At 54.9% G+C, this 18795-nt stretch overlaps 7 protein-coding genes and 2 non-coding genes across 9 annotated transcripts; 6 read left to right on the top strand and 3 right to left on the bottom strand.

Moving 5' to 3' along the window:
- Positions 1-238: 238 nt before the first annotated feature.
- Positions 239-1228, top strand: BO95DRAFT_327430 (purine and uridine phosphorylase; the record flags this gene model as incomplete). The annotated part of the gene is made up of 1 exon (XM_025581870.1): positions 239-1228. A coding segment is annotated over one exon (990 nt), but the record flags the coding sequence as incomplete, so codon positions are not given.
- A 636-nt stretch (positions 1229-1864) lies between these two features.
- BO95DRAFT_462135 (Zn(II)2Cys6 transcription factor) lies at positions 1865-3463 on the top strand (the record flags this gene model as incomplete). The annotated part of the gene is made up of 2 exons (XM_025588889.1): positions 1865-2991; positions 3070-3463. 2 exons carry the CDS (start codon positions 1865-1867, stop codon positions 3461-3463), a joined length of 1521 nt encoding a protein of 506 aa, XP_025443951.1.
- A 4-nt stretch (positions 3464-3467) lies between these two features.
- On the bottom strand, positions 3468-6403 carry BO95DRAFT_451883 (sugar porter family MFS transporter; the record flags this gene model as incomplete). Its single annotated transcript, XM_025588115.1, has 5 exons — positions 3468-3545; positions 4347-4507; positions 4617-5874; positions 5924-6000; positions 6055-6403. The coding sequence occupies 5 exons, from the start codon at positions 6401-6403 to the stop codon at positions 3468-3470; spliced, it is 1923 nt and encodes a 640-aa protein (XP_025443950.1).
- On the top strand, positions 3988-4060 carry BO95DRAFT_t107. The gene has a single exon. It is a non-coding gene; the product is annotated as a tRNA-Thr (tRNA).
- Positions 6404-8116: 1713 nt separating the features above from the next.
- On the bottom strand, positions 8117-8983 carry BO95DRAFT_451910 (class I SAM-dependent methyltransferase; the record flags this gene model as incomplete). The annotated part of the gene is made up of 1 exon (XM_025588116.1): positions 8117-8983. One exon carries the CDS (start codon positions 8981-8983, stop codon positions 8117-8119), a length of 867 nt encoding a protein of 288 aa, XP_025443949.1.
- An 861-nt stretch (positions 8984-9844) lies between these two features.
- Positions 9845-11004, top strand: BO95DRAFT_462132 (uncharacterized protein; the record flags this gene model as incomplete). The annotated part of the gene is made up of 2 exons (XM_025588888.1): positions 9845-10235; positions 10370-11004. 2 exons carry the CDS (start codon positions 9845-9847, stop codon positions 11002-11004), a joined length of 1026 nt encoding a protein of 341 aa, XP_025443948.1.
- A 1147-nt stretch (positions 11005-12151) lies between these two features.
- Positions 12152-13700, top strand: BO95DRAFT_480893 (intradiol ring-cleavage dioxygenase; the record flags this gene model as incomplete). Its single annotated transcript, XM_025590176.1, has 3 exons — positions 12152-12649; positions 12704-13025; positions 13076-13700. The coding sequence occupies exons 1-3, from the start codon at positions 12406-12408 to the stop codon at positions 13698-13700; spliced, it is 1191 nt and encodes a 396-aa protein (XP_025443947.1). The 5' UTR covers positions 12152-12405.
- A 1767-nt stretch (positions 13701-15467) lies between these two features.
- Positions 15468-17546, bottom strand: BO95DRAFT_480892 (S53 family peptidase; the record flags this gene model as incomplete). The annotated part of the gene is made up of 5 exons (XM_025590175.1): positions 15468-15822; positions 15912-16236; positions 16309-16402; positions 16454-16595; positions 16651-17546. The coding sequence occupies 5 exons, from the start codon at positions 17544-17546 to the stop codon at positions 15468-15470; spliced, it is 1812 nt and encodes a 603-aa protein (XP_025443946.1).
- An 876-nt stretch (positions 17547-18422) lies between these two features.
- BO95DRAFT_t108 lies at positions 18423-18496 on the top strand. The gene has a single exon. It is a non-coding gene; the product is annotated as a tRNA-Ile (tRNA).
- The last annotated feature ends 299 nt before the right edge of the window (positions 18497-18795 follow it).

Below are 18795 nucleotides of genomic sequence, written 5' to 3'. Positions count from 1 at the left end.
AAAGCCATTTGTTTCATAACTTCCGCCGGGTGAGGGCTATCCTATTGGAGGTCATGCTTTGCCGCGCTCCTTGAGGCTGGTGGGTGGGAGGGGCAGAGGCCAAAGCACAACCAGCGCCCGTGATTGACCTGCAGTCAGGCATATAAGAGGCCGGAATGGCTGAGATTACTCGAGCCAACATTAATGTTCTTAGACATGTTCTCCGTTCTCGATTACCTTATCACCTTCCATAATGGCTTCGCATCGCTCAATTCGCAATCCTACCTTTGAAATCGGCCTCATAACGGCACTGCCATTGGAGGCTCGAGCAATCATAGGGCTTCTCGACGAGCTCTACATTGGCAAGGACACTGTTGCCTATGCGCGAGATCCAGCAGACCTTAATGCTTACACAGCCGGTAGAATCGGGCGTCATGATGTTATTCTGATGCACATGCCGAGGATGGGCATCACGAGCGGGGCAGCGGTGGCGATGAATGCTTTAACCGGCTTCCCAGCTCTGAAGCTAATCTTGCTGGTGGGGATCTGCGGAGGAATGCCCCTGGCGTCTGACGAGACGGAGATCGTTCTCGGGGATGTGATCATCAGCAGGAACATTGTCCAAACCAATTTCGGACGGCAGTTCCCCGATGGCTTCGTCATCAAGAGCGATGTGGAGAGCACCTTCCGAGGACCAAGTCACAGCATTCTGTCATTCCTGGCGAAAATCGAAGCCTGTACCGATACCTGCGAGCGAAGAATGTCCGAGCACCTTGCTTCTCTTTTGGAGCTGCCAGAATTCGGCAACTCCCAGTACCCCGGTCCGATTAAAGATCGACTGTTCCCCGCAGACTACATTCACAGACATCACAATGCCCAGGACTGCGAGTGTGCGCGAGGTGACGGAGCTTGTGTGGCAGCCAGAACGGCTTCATGTGAGGAACTTGGGTGCCAGTCGGACCTCCTGATTCCGAGGCAACGGCTCCAGTGCCAGTCGGGACAGAGCCCGGTCATTCACCTCGGAGCCTTTTCTTCCAGCGATGCCGTTATAAAGTCCGGTTGGCATCGCGACCAGATTGCAAAGGCAGCAAATGTGATCGCCTTCGAGATGGAAGGCGCGGGCATCTGGAACTTTCTCCCGACTGTCATAGTCAAAGGTGTCTGTGACTACGCGGACAGCCACAAGAACAAAGCCTGGCAGCGATATGCAGCAGCGACTGCAGCAGCATGCGCCAAAATTCTGGTGGAACTTTGGAACCCATCAGTGCAGAACAATCCAGGGGATTTTGAGGACGGTGCTTCCTTCGTGGACCCTTTCCGGTCAGCCCAGGGTTCAGAACGATCTCACTTCTTCAACCCAGGATTCAGACCCATAGTTACTGAAGAGCATCATCAATTTTCCTGAGGTTGCCAAAGTTGCCAACTTGATCACATCCTTGGGCTTCAGTGTCACGGTATCTCCAAACTTGTTCTCTTCCATGACAATTCCTTTTAAACGAGATTACTCGTATCGACTCCTACCGTGGTGTGTGATTGATACCATATTCTCGACGCAGCGAGGAATCGTTCCACGCAATTCGTGATAATTGAGTAAATGGTAGACATACAATAGTGACTTAGGCACAGGCTTTCCGCCAACGGCCGGCCAAATAAAATCCAGCTCCGTTCTATTCGACCTAATATTGTCTCTTGAAGCTGGCCAGAATTTGCCGATAATCTTCCGCCAAGTGCGCAGTATGCGAGGCTCTGAGCCAATGGCGCTGGATGTGGTGGTCTAATAGCGACGGACTGATGCACTAAAAGCGCGCCGGTTGAAGAACATTTAAGCACAGCCGGTCACTTCCAACCTTTTTCCAATCCCGCAAGCTAAGAGGCAGCAAGAATCATGAACCGGCCAGCCCGACAGAGGGCGTATACTCGTCGCTCCCGCACAGGATGTCAGACCTGTAAAACCAGAAGGATCAAGTGCGACGAGACCCCAGGATCGTGCAAGAACTGCAGCTCGACGGGCCGGACATGCGAAGGGTACGAGACGGCCCGCCTCCCGATCGTCACCAAGAAGGGCAAATTCTATACCCCGTCCATTCACATCATTGATATCAGCTTTCCCAGCATGAGCTCTGATGAGCGGAGATGCATCAGCTTCTTCCAGACTCGCACCATGCCAATGCTGGTCAGCTTTTTCGAATGGGAAGTCTGGCGACGTCTCGCACTGCAGCTAAGTCAGGCCGAGCCAGCGGTCGGACATGCCCTGGTCTCCTTGAGTGCCATGCATGCAAGCTCCGAGACGAACGGTATGTCTCGGAGCAAGGCCATCAAGCATCGGACTCAACACCGTCGTTTCGCCATCGAGCAATACGGTCGCGCCTTGTCCGCCCTTCGCCGCCGTCTGACCTCACAAGACCCGCACGTTGCCGTGATTGCGCTCGTCTGCTGCGTGGTATTCACCTACCTCGAAGTCCTCCAGGGCAACAACGAGAACGCCTGCGCCCATCTCACCAACGGACTCCAGATCCTGTCCGGCGAGAAGGGCGACGCAGCCCGCGCGATCGTCCACGACAAACTGCAGGACTACCACCACGCCGACGGGCCGCCGGCCATGACGCCGCAAATGGCCCTGCTAGCCGCCATCGCGCACCTCGACATCCAAATCCAAGTCCACCGATACGTCTCGCGGCAGAGGGACACCAACGGGGTACGGGGCGCCAACCACCAGCCCCTGCGCTTCCGCACCCTCGACGAGGCCTGGCGCGAGCTCGACCCCATCGCCGACAACGCCCTGGGCTACCTGACCCTCGTGCAGCGCGCCCTCCAAGACCCTGGAATCATCGATGTCTTCCCCATCCTCATCGCGCAGCGCAAACTCGCCACCCAGCTCGAAGAGCACATCGCCGCCTTCACCGAGCTAGCGACCACCCAGCTCCGCCACCCAACCCCCAAGCAAGCCCGCTGCATGAACCTGATCCAGATGCAGCACCGCATCCTCAGAACCCACACCTACCGCGCCCTCCGGTAGTCCGAGGACGTGTGGGACGACTTCGCCCCGGACCTGATCGAGGGCCTCGCATTCGGCGAGGCCACGGTCGCCAGCCTCGAGGCCGAGTTCGGCCCACGCAACCTCCCCTCCCTCGTCATGGACATGGTCATCATCCTCCCGCTCACCTGGATCGCCCTGAAATGCCGCGACCTGCCCACCCGCCGCCGCGCCGTGCAGCTCCTCCGCCGCTGGCCGCATTTCGAGGGGCCCCACCACACCAGCACGTTTGTGGCGCTCGTCGAGGGCGCCGTGGAGCTGGAGGAGGCCCGGCGCGATTCCCGCACGGGGCTCATTCCCGCCGAGGCGCTGGTGGCGGACGTCTCGGTCGTGCAGAGGGAGGGCGCGCCGCCGGTGTTGGGGTATACCCTGGCGCATCTGGGGGGACCGTATCTCGAGGTGCCGTTTCCGGTGGGTGATTGGGGGGAGTGTTTAGGGATATGGCTTTAGTCTGTTATCCCGGGCGTTGTTGTTTGTAAGAAAGGGGGGTCTGGGGGTTCTCCCCCAGAATGCCCACCCCGTCCAAGCCTCCCTTCAGGAACAATAGCATTCTGGGGGAGAACCCCCAGACCCCCCTTTTCTTTCAGTGAGCTTATTCTGCTCTCTCTTTCCGGCTAGGCGCCACATGCTATTCTATTTGTGAAGACGTGGCTTTACCTGTGGGGTTGGTGTTGGGCTGCGGGTCGGTCTTTGTAAATATGTAGTTTCCTCCCTGCCATATTCCACAACCCAACGTTCTCACAAGATGGACTCAAACTATCGCAACCCACAACAATGATCCATACTGACATACAAATTCTCACTGCAGAAAGTTGTTCTCGAAAATAAATCGAGCTGTCAAGGCGCTTGAGAATTTCTTCACTGTCTTGATTACCAGGCAGACGTAGATGACCATAAATGTGTTAAAAATAATTGAGTTCCTACTCTTGGTTTTGGAGTATAGATGCACCTAAGGAGCAAAAACTGCATCGACCGCTCGCATGGCTTAGATGGTAAAGCGCAGCACTAGTAATGCTGAGATCCTCGGTTCGAGTCCGAGTGTGAGCACGTGATTTCTCTTTTTGCTTTTTCCTCGGCTGCTGCCCGCTCAGCGGACATCATCACCTCATCATTCCTCTCTTTCCCTCCCTTTCCTTTTTCGCGGGATTGGGCTTGCTCTACATGTTTCTCAATACAACGGAGAGTGCGGATGGCTCTTTATATATGGTTGTCAATTACAGTCGCACAGCATACATGAATTACATAGAGCACTTCGTTCATGCCTCGCGCACCACATCTCCCACAACCGAGGCCCCGTAAATTACAGTACACTGCAACCCAGCTAGTGCACCACCTCCGCCAACCGCTCCGCTTCCTCGTAGAATCTGGGCAGCGGCTCGAGCTTCCGCCGCAGGATCCAGACGCGGAAGTGCCACCAGGCGTTGTCGAGCTGGTAGCGGGCGTGCTTGCGGGTGGAGACGGAGAAGACCTGGTCGAGTTCTTCGAGGGTGAGTTCTATATCTGGTCAGTATGAACATTTCTCAACATACCAAGAACAGTTTTAAAGAATAGAGGGATGGACTCCCTGCCAGAAGCGAATCGGAGGGAAAGGCAGTAGACTCACCCTTCGTCTCCGGCACGAACAGCAGCACGAGCACCCACCCGACCACGCACCAGGCGGCGTACCACCCAAATGCGCCCTGAGGTTTGAACGAACTCAGCAGCAGGGGCCACGTGAAGGACAGAATGAAGTTGAAGCACCAGGTCGTCGCCGTCGCAAAGGACATTCCCACCTCCCGGACTTGCAGGGGAAATGCTTCCGCCGAGTACGTAAAGGGCACAGGGCCTTCGCCAGGGGAGTAGAAGACCTCGAACAGGTACATCCCCGTCGTGACCATGGCGACGCGGGCGCGGCTGCTGAGGTTGTCGGGTTCGATCCAGAAGGAGAAGCCGCACCAGAGGAGGCACAGGGCGAGGAAGGGGAAGGTGAACAACAGCAAATTGCGCCGGCCCCAGGTGTCGATGGTGAAGAAGGCCGGGAGCGCGAACACCCAGTTCAGGATGCCGGTGCCCATCGAGGCGAGCAGCGCCTGTTGGATCGAGTACCCCGCATCCAAGAAAATGGTCGAGCTGAAGTAGGCGATCACGTTGACGCCGCAGAATTGCTGCATGAACATCACGATCCAGCTGGCCAGCGTGGCGCGGCGGTTGCGCGGAACGGTGAAGAGCTCGAGGAACATGCTGAAGAAGTTGCGGCCCGTGTTGACCTGCCGCTCGAGCTGGACTTGCACGTAGGCGTAGTAGAGGTCGCGCGCGGCTTGGAGGGAGGTGGGCCGGAGGGTGCGGAAGGCGCGGAAGGCCTGGTCGATGCGGTCATGCTGGAGGAGCCAGCGCGGGGACTCGGGGCAGAAGTAGACCTGGGCGCAGACGATGATGGGTAGGACGACGGTGGAGCCCAGGATGAGACGCCACGAGAGGTCGTCCGAGAGGCCCATGAAGGCCACCCCCATGATGTTGCCCAGCATGATCCCGAACGCCGTCCACATCTGCCACATCATGACTAGGGCGCCGCGAATAGGCGCGGGCGAGCATTCGGCCGCGTAGACGGGCACCGTCGAGGATTTGGACCCGATACCCAAGCCTAGGACGAACCGGGCGAGGAACAGGTTGACCCAGGAGTTGGCCACGCCTTCCCAGATAGACGCAACGGCGGCGATGAAGCAGGACCAGAAGATCGTGCCTCGACGGGCGAGGTATCGATTCATCGGCTCCGTCAGCCAGCATCCGACCGTCGCGCAGGCGAGGTAGGGTGCGCCAACGACAAGGCCAGTCAGATAGTCTTGCATCTTCGGAGAAAAACGAGAGGACTTGATCCCGAGTTGCTGTAGAGCTATTAGTGCTCTCCTCTCCGTACTAGCTGGTATGCCTTACCTTCAAGTATATTGCCTGCGCGCCGTTGTTGACGGTCTCATCCATACCCTGGACAGCGGCAGCAAGGGAGCACATAGCTAGTTAAGAAAGTTAGTCAAAAGACAAGAATGGGCATATAGAAAATGTCTCACCAGCCAAAAAGTAAAGCTGCCATGGCTGCGACCATTTGTGGGTCTGCTCGCGCCTGAGTGTGTTCTTGTCTTCCTCACTCAGCTCGGGCAGATCGAGCGCTCCTGCTGGGTTCTGCGAGATGAGCGCTCCCTTCCGGAAGTCCTCCAGATATTCATCGAGACCATATTCACGACAGAAAATTTCAACGTCGTCCAGCAACTTCTCGCGTGGGATCCCTGCGAGAGGGTTCTCGAGGATCGCGCTAAGATGACTCGGGCCGGTGGTGCGCCTTTCCAGGTCGTAGACCGCATGTGCACCGCTGGCTTTCTCGGTATGCTCCACCCGAGCAGTTGGACTACTGTCCTTCATGGTCTTCTTCTCTGTAATTTCTTCCGGGGTCATTGCGGTAGATGTTCTGTCACTATCTTATTAATAAGGGCCAATTCCGTAACAATGTGACCGAATGAGAGGAGACTTGGCGAGCAACAGCTGTGTAGCTCTAAGTCTAGCCAAGCATACTCTACGTGCGACTCTTCGACAAAAAAAGTATGTTTTCAGTGTAAGAATAACCAAGAGATCTGAGATGTGGGGGATGGCCAGCCTTTTATCGAATTTCCGGAGTCAATTTGCATGATGCGGCATATACCACTTTCCTGTTCAACAGTAGCCCAGCCGTGTCCATATGCAGACTGGCTACGATGGGTGATCGTTCCATTCCGTCATTAGCAGAGGACCAGCGACAGATATGACGGAATCCACATGGATGAAGATAAGAAAGCTTGTTATGCTGTATAACCACGGCTGGCGACTGCGAGTTTCGGGTGCTGGTTGGTAGCCAGTTCTGCCAATCACAGCAGATGCGGGGAAGTGAAGAAGCGACCATGGTTGATATCAAGTTATGGAACATGCGAATGTAACCTCGAAAATCACAAGTTTATCGGATCCCGGGCTTAAAATCCCCACGGGGATTGGATGAGATGCGGTGGATGGGAGAAAGAGAGATCCATCTAGGCCCGTCGCTTGTAGCTTGTCGATCAAGGCTGGAATTGCTGTCTGCGATGAACCCAGCCTGAGGTGGGAGTCTGCTTCGATCTCAGCTGCAGAGATTCAGGCTCGCTGGACCTCTCAATCTTGTATCCTGTTAAAATGCTTTGTCCACTTTGGAAATCGAGAACAAAGCATCGCCGACGGTCGCACAGCAAGGAGCTGTATTATTGGTAGCTGAAGTTGCATCCGACAATCGATATCGCCGTAGGTGGCGGCAGGTTAGTCCAACGTGGCGTCCCGTACCAAAAGTGAATCCCGGCATTCCTCGATCGGTCGCCGGATACGGTGCGTATGGGGAAGGCGTTGACATCCCGACTGGAGGGAACGCTCTAGACTCCGTGTCTGGAATGACGAAGTGTTGATGAGTGAGGCTTGAACGTGTTCAACGAGGGTAGAAAAGAGTTCGATCGTACCTTCGGCCGGTTAAGCCTGATAGTCTTTGACTCAAGGCCGTTTTGTAGGTAATCAATAAAGCATAACTAGCATGAGTGAGGGTCACCGGGAGACAACTCCAGCCTCCCCAGGCGGATTTGTGGGAGTCATCCAGCCTCTTCACAAGGATTCCTTATCAGATAGATGGGCATGCAGTTGTTTAGGGACGTTGTCCTGGTCGAGAAACGCAATTCGGTGTCACGGGTGTCTTTGTGAGTAGCTGGATCTTTGGGGATGAGGGAAGCAAGGGAGATCATGGATCGGGTCTGGAACGCTGCAAAAGGGAGGGACCGGCTCCACTAAGCCTAAACCGGTAGGACCTCGGCAACGCCCGCGCCCGCCCGTGGGGACAGATCAGTGTGTGATCGATCGATCTCCCGCACTACTAGTCACGTATCAAGATGAATCCATCTCCGCTATCTGGACAGCTCTTTGCAGACTTCTTCGAATCCTTACTACGAAAATACTGCGTGTTGAGTTGAGATTATCACAATGGATTCATTTATTACCTGGAACTACGATTCGGTTGAAAGTGTCTTCTGCCCACTATGCCCAAACACTGCACGCCACTACATTCCTCAACCGCTGCAACATTAAGGTAGTCTACAACTTCACCCCGTTCGGACCCTTCTTCCGTCCAATGCTAACAGCTCTGGGCGTCGACATGGCCGCCCCGGCCCCGGCCTCCACGAGCCCTTGCCGCACCAGCCCCATCAGCTCATTCCCCGCCTTCACTTCCCCATCCTCCAGCAACCTTGCCGCAAACTCCTCGATCGTGGAGAGATGCAACTCACCATTGGCCCTCGCCACTTCTCGTCGTGGCCGATAGTGAAAGATCTGGGCCTTCTCAAACCCTTCCTTCCCAAAGATGCGAGGAAGCTCAACCACCCAGTCCTGCCGGCCGCCTGAGAATAAAAATGCGCAGAGCTGCTCCAGAGCCGGTGTCTTTTGGGCTGGGTTGACCTTGACCACGTGTGTGCCTTGATAGTTGTAGTCGTCCCACTGGATCCAGCCGCCCGGCTTGAGCATGCGGGACACCTTGCGGATGATCGGGGTTGGATCGCTGTTTTCGACCACCAGAACCAGCAAGCGGAGGTGGATCACGTCGAACTTCTCGACGAGGTCGGCGAGGACATCATCGTTCAGGTTCCATTGACGGAGGGTGATGTTGTTAGGGAGCCATTCGGGCGGCGGGGCCACTGCCATGCTCATGTCGAGGCCTTCGAAGGTGGCGTTGGGGAGCTCCGGGGCGAGATCGAGGAGCCAGATGGCTGTTCCGAAGGCTATGTCCGCGATGCATGGGTTGGGGGCGGGAAGCGACGCGGCGATGGTGGGGTGGAGATTGAAGCCGAAGGATTCTTTCCAAAGGTAAAATTGGTAGTTCAGACGAGAGGCGGCTGCGTTGCTGCGGCCGAGGGAGTAGGCTCGGCCGTCGGCGAGGTGGAAGTCCATGGAGGTTGTGGAAGCCATCTTGCTGGGAGGATGAGAGGCAAAGGATGAGACGAGTGTCGAGTCAGCTCTTGTTCTTCGGCGGTCGGGGCTGATCGAGTTTTATATCGCCATGCGTCGGATAATGAGGAGGAGGGGGTGGCAAGCTGGTCGGTTATAATTCCCTTGAAGATGACATTGGGTGCAGCTGAAGAAATCATCCTTGCAATATCCTCGTCCTTCCCCGCTGAGATCGCAGCTGTAAGTGTAGGAATGGACTCAGCAAGCCACATACCTGTGGTTTCAAGATCCTATTATGCAATTTCCGGGCTCAGGCCCTGCCGATCATTTGCGGGAGGACTTCCCCGCTTGTGAATCTGGAGCTGCAGGTGATCCACGCTGTCAGCATGTCCAATTGTCTTGGCTGAACTGACGCCTGCATTCTCTCCATCAGCGCGTAAACGAGGGGTTGTCTGCGCGAGTCACGGCTGCCTCGAAAATCCCGGCCAGCGTTGCGGGGTTCCTCAGCCAGCCATTCTAATGACTATCACGAATCGGGCAGGGAACATCGATAGATTCTCAATAATATCGATCGATATTATCCGGGATACAGAATAGGATACGAAGCATGGGCGCTGCATGTCAAGAACAGGTAGGGTGCTTTTTATGTGGGTGGTTGTGAGGAGTTCAGAAGAACCTGAAGTAAGTAACTACCGTAGAAAGGAAATCAGATACACGGTGCCAATCACGTGCCTGAAGTGGTACAGTACAACATCCGGGGTGGTGGGACGGGCAACACGCCGTCGACTTGTAAACAAACAACTTCGGTTCAAAACTTGAATGCTTCGCTTCCCCAATTTTGAAGCAAAGTCTCCAGCCCAGGACTCATCTGAGAGATCAATCATGCCCTGGCGTAAGAGGAGATGTCAATACTGCCAAGAGATTTATTGGAGCGACAGACTGCTTCGCGAACACTTGCAGAAATACGTTGGCGAGTGGCGTCTTCCGGCCGACGGCATCCATGACTTCTCGGAGATCACTCAGATCTTGCGTCAGCCTCGTCAAATGAGCTACGAGGCTGCTGATTATCTGATATACAAATGCTGGACCTGTGCCAAGGTCATCAAATCTCGCCGCCGGTTCATCGAGCATGTTGCTCATCAGCGCCACTGTGGCTTCACGTACAAATTCAAAGGAGCGACCTACCGCCCGCGGCGTCCATGGCCCTTCAAATTCAGCGAGGAGAGTGTGCTTATTCGCAAGAAGACATTTCCATTTCTCCGTCTTCCTGTAGGTCAGTTGTCTCTTTGCCCCATTTCCGTGTCGCTGGAGTGTTATTGCCAAGTGTTTCGGCAAGCACGAACTGCCGACTCCTACCATTTGTACCTCCCGTGACTTTGGCTGACAAAAGCATGGCAAATGGCCTAGAACTGCGATTGATGGTCTACGAACATCTGCTTTGTTTCAAGGAAATTGCTATTGAGCATTATCGGCATCATGATAACTACCCTGCTTTCTGGGAACGAGACGCCCCGCTACAACATAATCCCTGCAAGAATGCCCTGGCAATCATGGCCGTGAATCGCCAGATGCATGACGAAGCACGGCCAATATTCTATCGTTTAAACACCTTCACCTTCAGCTATTTCGATGCTCTCCCCATCTTCCTAATTGGCGTCGGAGAGAAGAATGTCAAGCTTCTACAAAGGGTGCGCTGCAGGAAAGTCGACACGGGCAAGGAGTACGTAGACATCACGAAATCATGCCTGAAAGAAATCTTCATGATGGGACGAACGCCGCCCAGAGCAGAGCTCGCACTTCAGAGTGTCGCATACCCGTCAATGTCACGTGGATGTTACGACCAACAACCGGTGACTTGGTGCGCGACGGGCAACTATCGTCTGGTCCCGGCAAATTTCTTGAAGCTGCGTGATTGTCCGCCACGAAGACGCTTCAGTCTCGAAGTTTCCCTACGGCCAAATGTAATCGGCCGACGCACTCCGCCTCGACAAATTACGGCTACATACGAACTATGCCTTCAGAAAAATCAAGATGGCGCTTAAACGGAGTGTTATCTCCGTGGATTATCGGGGCGGCAGTAGAGGGATTAGAATTGGCCCTCGCGAGGCAGAAAATCGCAGCTCCCTGATGGGGTGTGTACGCTGTCTTCATCACGGAGAATTTCTATGGTGTCAAATAGCATGGGCTCTGAGTAGAGCTAATGTTGTTGGTGATCATCAAGCAAACCGGATGTCGCTTGGCTTAGCAGGCGTGTAGACTGCATGTCCTTCCAGAAACTTCCACTTGAGATCCCGCGACCGGGCACAATCCATCCCCCCACACGCCGAAAAAGTACCTGTTCGATTGCAACTGATAGATAATGTCCTTGTTCATCTGCTGAAAGCCGCCTCGACACCTAGCTTGATGGCTTCTTCCTCACGCAAGAGAGAAGATGTGTCTGCATGGTTGAATCGTGCCTCAAGCTCGTTGTTCAGTCTGGAGCATGAAGATACATGGCATGTACCTGCAGAGTGATGCTAATCTGCAGGTTGTTGGTGATGACGCGTGACTCGTGCGTAATGCAGTAGGAAGGACAAGAAATGACTAACTGAATAAGCTGTGGCCGAGCCCAGAAAAGAGCGATCAGTACCCTTTTGAGAAGAATAAGCAGGCATCTGAAGAATTACTGCGTACACATTTCCACCCAGGACCTCTGCATCGGCAACGTGCATCACTATGCTTTAGTTCTACCTGAGTGCAACCACACAACTTCGGATTTCTTTCCTGCCGAGGTATCTTGAAACGGCAAACATTTGAGCATATGGGATGCTATGGATACTGCATACCAGCACAAAGGTACTCAAGACAAACCCATTTGCGCAGGCCAAGTGACGGGTCGAGTTGGAAGCGGGTCACGAATAAGTTCCGCTTACTACACATACTTAACTTAGTACCGAGAATGAAACGGCCAATGCTGTTTGGCTCGCAACCCGACACATCAACAGCACCAGCCAAGCTTTAAAAATACCCCAGACCAACGGAGTCTGCCCGATCCCTGAGTTGATAGGGTCTTCAGAAGCAGTGACAGTAATAGGCGCACGCTGATTCGTGGTGGTCGTCGATCACCCTCTCAATAGGGTTCGCTTCCCTGAGATGCTGCGGATCCTAGGTACGCGGCGCCAAGACCCTGACGTTGACCGGCCAAGAATTCGGCCCTCGTTCTCGGGCTGCGGGTGCCGCCGAGATCCTGAGCTTACGTCTCCCAATCAATTCGACAACAATTTGACAAAGTCGATAGAGCAACACGGCTCACCCTGGTCCAGATGACGCGGCTATATGCAGCGTATCTATACCATCGTTGACACCGACAATGGAGAAGATATAAAGACTACTGCTGTCTACGTGAGGCAGAAGAAAGAGGATCATCAACCAGCTTCCCTTTCTCTCCTGCTACCATCACCACCATGCACTTCTCCAAGCTCTTTGCACTCAGTGCGGCCACTTTGGCCTTTGCTCACCCGGGTGAGAAGCATGACATGAAGGCCGTCAAGCGCGAAATCCATCTTCGCGATGCTCTGGCCGCCAGAGGCCAACAGGGTGTGAACGCTTGCTCCTCATCTCAGGCTGCTCAGCAGGTTCAGCAGCGCAGCGTTGCTCGTCGCGCGCAGACTGCGAATGAGCTGCGCTCTAAGCGCGGAATTACCTCCGGTGAGTGAAGCATCTGTGCGTCGATGGGACCCGCCGACTCTAACCCTTGATTAGCTCCCCAAAAGTGGCGTCGTGACCTCGCGGCCCTTGAGAAGTGGGAAGCCATCAACCACAACAAGACCGGCCTTGTGCATCACGGTCTCAACGCCGACGCCGAGATCTTTGGCGCCAACACCAGCTCCATCTTGACCCCTACCATCACTGACGGCCCTTACTATGTCTGGGGCGAGGTGATCCGCCAGAATGTCAAGGAGGAGCAGTACTGCGACGGTGTCGATGTCTACCTCGAAGTACAGTACATTGACGTGAACACCTGTCTTCCTGTTCAGGGAGCTCTGGTTGATATTTGGAACGCCAATGCTACCGGTGTCTACAGGTATGTCACATTTACTTCATGCATGTTCTGTTTCACTAACACATTGGCAGTGGTATCTCCACCAGCGGCAACTACGCTGCCGACGGCTGGGACTCGACCTACCTTCGTGGAATCCAGGAGACCAACGAGGACGGAGTTGTGACCTTCAGCACCATCTTCCCCGGCCACTACGACGGCCGCGCCACCCACACCCACCTCCTCACCCACCTCAACTCCACCATCAACCGCAACAACGGTACCCTGCAGGTCGGCACCGGTAGTGTCGCCCACATCGGCCAGCTGTTCTGGAACGAGGTCCTCCGCTCCGCCGTCGAGGACACTTATCCTTACACCACCAACACCCAGGCTGTCACCACCAATGCTGATGATATGTGGAGTGTCCTCCAGGCGTCTTCCGCCTACGACCCCTTCCCCGAGTACATTTACCTCGGCGACAGCCTCGAGGATGGCTTGTTTGCGTGGATCCAGATCGGTATCAACACCACGGCTGATTACACCGATAACTCCTACTACAGCATCGCTGCGTACTACGATGAGACTGGCGGCCACCAGAATACTGACAGCTCTGCTTTCGGTGGTGGTGGTGGCTCGGGCTCCGGTGATGTCATGCCCTCTGGCTCTATGAGCGGTGCGCCTTCTGGGTCCATGGGTGCTGCTCCTACCCAAAGTGCTTAAGAAGATACTAGAGTGTAGTTGAGCGCATGTACTGTTCATTGACAAAGTCTGTATAGTATTTTAGGACTGTTCCATACACCATTCTGATAACATTAGCTAGAGTCCTGATCTTTCTTTCATCGAGTATAGAACGAAGCGTTTGGCGATCAGCAAGAGTTACCCACCTTATGACACCCAAGTCAACCACTAAATCATAATTCCCGCCGGTCCAATCGCACTCGGGGATTGAAGATACGGACACCAGATTCGACATCAGATGAAGACCCGAGTTGAGGCTGTCTCAGCATATGTCGGCCAGACAGCAATCGTTTTGTCTGCTCTGCTTTCGTCCCTTGTTGTTATTCTTATTATTTCTCAACCCCGCTCCCTCCATACGATGAAAAGCGCGGAGTGAGCTGACTTGCGTGGTGGCTGCGGCACCGAGGTAGGTTGGCCAGCCAAAAGTACCAAGTAAGCAGGGCCATCTGTCAGAGCTGGATGGCTGGATGGCTGGCTGGCTGGCTGGCTGGCTGGCTGGATGGCTGGCTGGTTGGCTTGCTGGCCGGCTTGCTTGCTTGCTTGCTTGACAAAAGAGTGACCTGGAAATCAGCAAAGTGAGTTATACAACCAAACACACCGCGTAAGTATTACCAGAACGGAAAATGGCTTCTTCTGCATGGATGATGCTGTCCAGTACAGCACAAACGAAGGCCAATCGAACATCGGAATCAAGCGTCTGCATCAGCACTAGAGCAAGTCAGATGCTCTGAGTCGCCACCTGACAGCGGGGGCTGAGATCGGCTTTCCGCTCCGAGTCTTCTTCAAGGTTCGACTTCCTTGCTTCCCTTTTCAGGATTCAGGAACTCCTCCCCAACTTTGAACAATGGGCTTAGTCCACCACCCGGTGGAAACCCATGGCAACAATTCAGGATTCTGGGTGGGGATAAATCATGGCCACGTTCATCTCGCCCCAGGTGCGTCGCAGAGGAGGCACCATTCGAGCGGACGTCTGCAGGGACCCATGCCGTCTGGGCAAGTGGCAGTGCCCTGATCCATGTGTGTGAGAGGGAATGGCTCTGCGTGGATGGGGAAGGGAAAGGATTCTTAGGCTACCTCCGCAACAGCGCGCGGCCTCTTTGGCGTACAAGAATGGCACCCTGGTAATTGTCCACGAGTCTGGGAGATTCAGCATGATCTCGTAAGCCCACGATCAACCCCGGCTCTTACCAACCACCCACGCAATGGGTCCCGTGGGATCGATTGTGTAGGAGCGAGGCCTGTATAGTAGTGTCTTAGTGTGCCTGCTCCACTAGATTACTACTCTTTCCGGCAGCGTAGCTGGAAACGTCGGAGGGGGAAGGGGAAGCGGGCGGTAATTTTCTTGTCTGTATGACAGCCTGGGATATGAACCTGAAATGCAATTGCAACAGGGGACATGCAGAGCACGTCGATAAAGCAGCAGCATTCTCTACGGATTCTTCGCTCGCCCGACTGCCAAGCCACTCACGAAATTGACACTCTAATGGCATAGGAACAGTCCAGCAACAGAAAAAAAACAAGGGGGGGGGGGGGGGGGAAAAAAAAAAGAAAAAAAAGAAAAGTTTATTAACCACCCAAAAAAACAAAAAAAAAAAAAAAAAAGGGAGGGGGGGGGGGGGGGTAAAAGAAAAAGGAGAAGAACGGAAATGTTATTCACACCACTAAGTACACATATACACAGCATTACATCTTTATACTCTCTGCAGCACAAACACCATCCACGGCATCTACCTCTACATAAAATCTAACCTAATACTTCAGCACCACCTCCTTCAGCTTCTCGAAATCCGGCAACCCCAGTCCAGTAACCGGATCCCAGCCGACGGTTGCATTCCAGAACGCCCAGGGGATGATCCCGGCGCCCGGGACGGTCTCGCCGGTCTGCGGGTCCGTGCCGTCGCAGCCGACCGACTGGCCCAGGGTGACATCGGTGAACCGCTTGCTGATATCCTTGCTGTACAGCAGCGGGTTTAGGTACCCAAGGGCGGGCTTGCCGGCGCGCAGGCGGGCGTCGTTGAGAAGACTGACCAACGCAGCGAAGACCGGGGCCGCGGCCGAGGTGCCGCCCGTGCCGACGGTGGTGTTGCTTTCGATGACCACGTAGCTGGGTTGGGTTAGCAAGGGGTGGGTTTCTGGTTTAGATCATCGAGTGGGGGGCAGGTTATGGGGTATGGGTATGGGTGCAGAACTTACGGAGGATCATAGCTGTGAGTGGAGACGTCGGGGAACGCGCGGCCGCTGAAGTTGGCGTACTGCGAGTAGTACTTCTTGGTGTCCTTGGCGATGTGGTGCGACAAATACTTCTCGACCGCGTCGTGCTGGTACCACGCCTGCGGGAAGTAGTTACTGAAGCCGCCGGAGCTGCCCGTCCAGGCGATCTCGGGCCCGTAGGACTGCGTGCCGCCGACGGCGGTCACGTAGGGGCAGGTCGCCGGGAAGGTCGGCTGGAATTGCGGGCGGTTGCTGCCGTCTCCGGCGCGGCAGGCGGAGCCGATTCCTGTTTTTTCTGGCGTTAGAACTGTTTACAGAAGGAGATATGTATGTGGGAGGAGGCGTGTCGGCTGAGCTGGGCTGGGCTGGGCTGGCTTACCTTCGTCGCCGGAGGATTCGATGATGGAGATACCGCGGAGACCCATCAGGCCGATCAGGTTGCAGACGCGCTTGGCGTAGTACTCGGGAACAGTCTGGTGCGGTTAGTGAGACACACGGTTCGTGTGGCTGAGGTAGTCGCATACCTGCTCGTCATCACCGTAGGAGTTGGAGATGACCTGGGGCAGAGCCGAGTTGGGCTTCGACAGGAGGTACTCGTAGTACGGGAGGTAGGGCTCGTTCGAGTCGTCCGCAGTCGTGGGCTCATCGGGGTCGGGGATGAAAGGACTGCGCATATTAGCATGCTTTGCTATCGTCATCCGCAGAGTAGTACAGGACTCACGCAAGACCGCCTGTGATGAAGGCCGTCACCGGAAGAGGATGCGCAACACCGACAATCAGCTCGACATCCAAATCGGCCTCGCCGTCACTTTCGGTCGCGGGGTCTTGGTCGTTGACGCCGCCGTTGATGAGCTCGACGTCAAACTCCTGGGAGGGGAGGTGGTAGTACTTCTCGAAGCCGGCAAGGTCGGAGTACGAGGCCGACTCGTTCAAGAAGTTGCCGAACCCGATCTTGCTTCCCGACGAGGCACTGGGAGTGTAGCTACCGAAGTTGTACATCTCCTTCAGGCAGGACAGGGTGATGCGCTCGGCGCAGGAAGAGTTGGAGCTTCTCTTGGCGTGCTGCGACGGGAGCTGCACCGTCAGCTTCGACAGCTCCGCCTGGGCGTTGTCCTTGCCGAAGTAGGTGGTCGGGGAGATCAGGTCAATCGTGTCGACCAAGCTCTCCGGAATGGAGTACTGGGTGGTGCGCAGCTTGGTGGAAGAGCCGCTTTGGTAGTAGGCAAATGTGGTGTTGAGGAGCTTGTTCACCGTGCCCACGGGCGCAGCAAAATTCACCATGCTGCCATCCTGCGAGATCTGGGTGATGTTGGCGCTGCGCAGCCAGCTGATGACGGCGTCGGCGCTGGCCACAGGGAACTCCTTGTTGATGTCCTCCAAATCCAGCCATTGGCCGTACTGGGCTTCACCAGGGGTGGCAAGGGCCGTGAGCTTGGCTTGAAGCTTGTCCAGGTTCTGACGGTTCAGAGCAATCGACAAACTGATGGTGTTGCTCTGAGCAGCATCCTCGAGATAAGTCCAGCTGGCAGGGACGGTCGCCAGCTTCTCATGGACGACGGCTTGAGCCGAAGCCGCCAGGGAGCACAGAAGTGCCGTGTACAGGCCGTTGGTATGCATCTTGACAAGACAGAGCGTATCCCACGAGAAGCACAACTGGGTTGGGGAAATGTCGGGGGAACACCGCCGTTATAAGTGCACGGGCGGGTCGGTGAGGTCATATCGCGCATCGACGTGTTTTTTTTTTTTCTTGTCTGCATCGTTTGGTCGGATCGAAGCTGCCTGCAGGCACACCGACGGGGTTCCTTGAATGCATTTCGTAATTCGTTAAGCTAATGCAGGTGAACGGGACCTGCAGATTACTGCTATTTGTTGTGCAATTACTCAGGGCACCCCAGACAATATGGGCTCGGCTCCGTAAGCGATGTCGTGATAAGAATGGGGTTGTTTACCCTCGACCCTCACTCGGAGTCCGTCGGGGTAAATCTGCCCCGCTGGATGATAAGGGGTGTTCCTCCTCAACCGCGCCATTTCTTGCTGTTGCCTACCCTTTGCAAATGTCTTACTTGCGAGACTGGGCGGCGAGGTCGGTCAAGGATGCACTATTGGGTGTTGTCGTAGGCTGTGAGCAGCGTTGCTTTCTTGACGATGGATGGTGCAATGGCCAGCAAAACAGGGTCATTGGCGAGAAGGAATTGTCGGCAAACTCGCATGAACTAGCCAAGGCGAACAAGCACGGCGCCGAATGCTTAACCTTTCTTGACTATGGCGTGGTTGCGATCGGCGCAATTCCTTCTACTCCAGTTATCGGCGCCGCCAGTTCCGGGGCAGTGGGTCGCATTCCCTCGGCCAGCCACATGAGTTGAAATTCGGGGAGACACGAGGTGCCCGGTTTCTAGGCAGCAAGCGTGCATGAGGTGAGGTTTCCATTTTTCGTGCCTCTATTCATTTTGTTGCGATTGAGATAGCACAGGACTCAGCCTTTCATATCAACCGGGTCCCATAGCTCAGTTGGTTAGAGCGTAACGCTAATAACGTTAAAGTCGAGGGTTCGAGCCCCTCTGGGACCATCTTTTTGCATCACTGCATACCTCCTGGTGTGCTTTGCCTTTGATTTTTGTTTTTGGAGCGCCATCATTGAAGAAACAGACGACTGGCGATGCGTGTAGCTTAGGTATCTTCGGATGGTGTTGTCTGCGCTGTTTCATTTCACTCTGGGTTGCCGGATGCTCTCGAGTGGTCCTTGTAGTTGTTTATCACGAATGTCCGGTTGTGATATATATCTTGCCCAAAGGGCAGGACAATGCCCGTGCGCTCATTGATATCGAGTGCCAGTTCTACACCGGTAGGAAGAAGAAGCTCATTCAAG

The sequence above is a fragment of the Aspergillus brunneoviolaceus genome (genome assembly GCF_003184695.1).
Source record: "Aspergillus brunneoviolaceus CBS 621.78 unplaced genomic scaffold BO95scaffold_21, whole genome shotgun sequence".
Classification (NCBI taxonomy): Eukaryota; Fungi; Ascomycota; class Eurotiomycetes; order Eurotiales; family Aspergillaceae; genus Aspergillus; species Aspergillus brunneoviolaceus.
The sequence above is the reverse complement of the archived record's forward strand: the minus strand, read 5'-3'. Positions and strand labels throughout refer to the sequence as shown.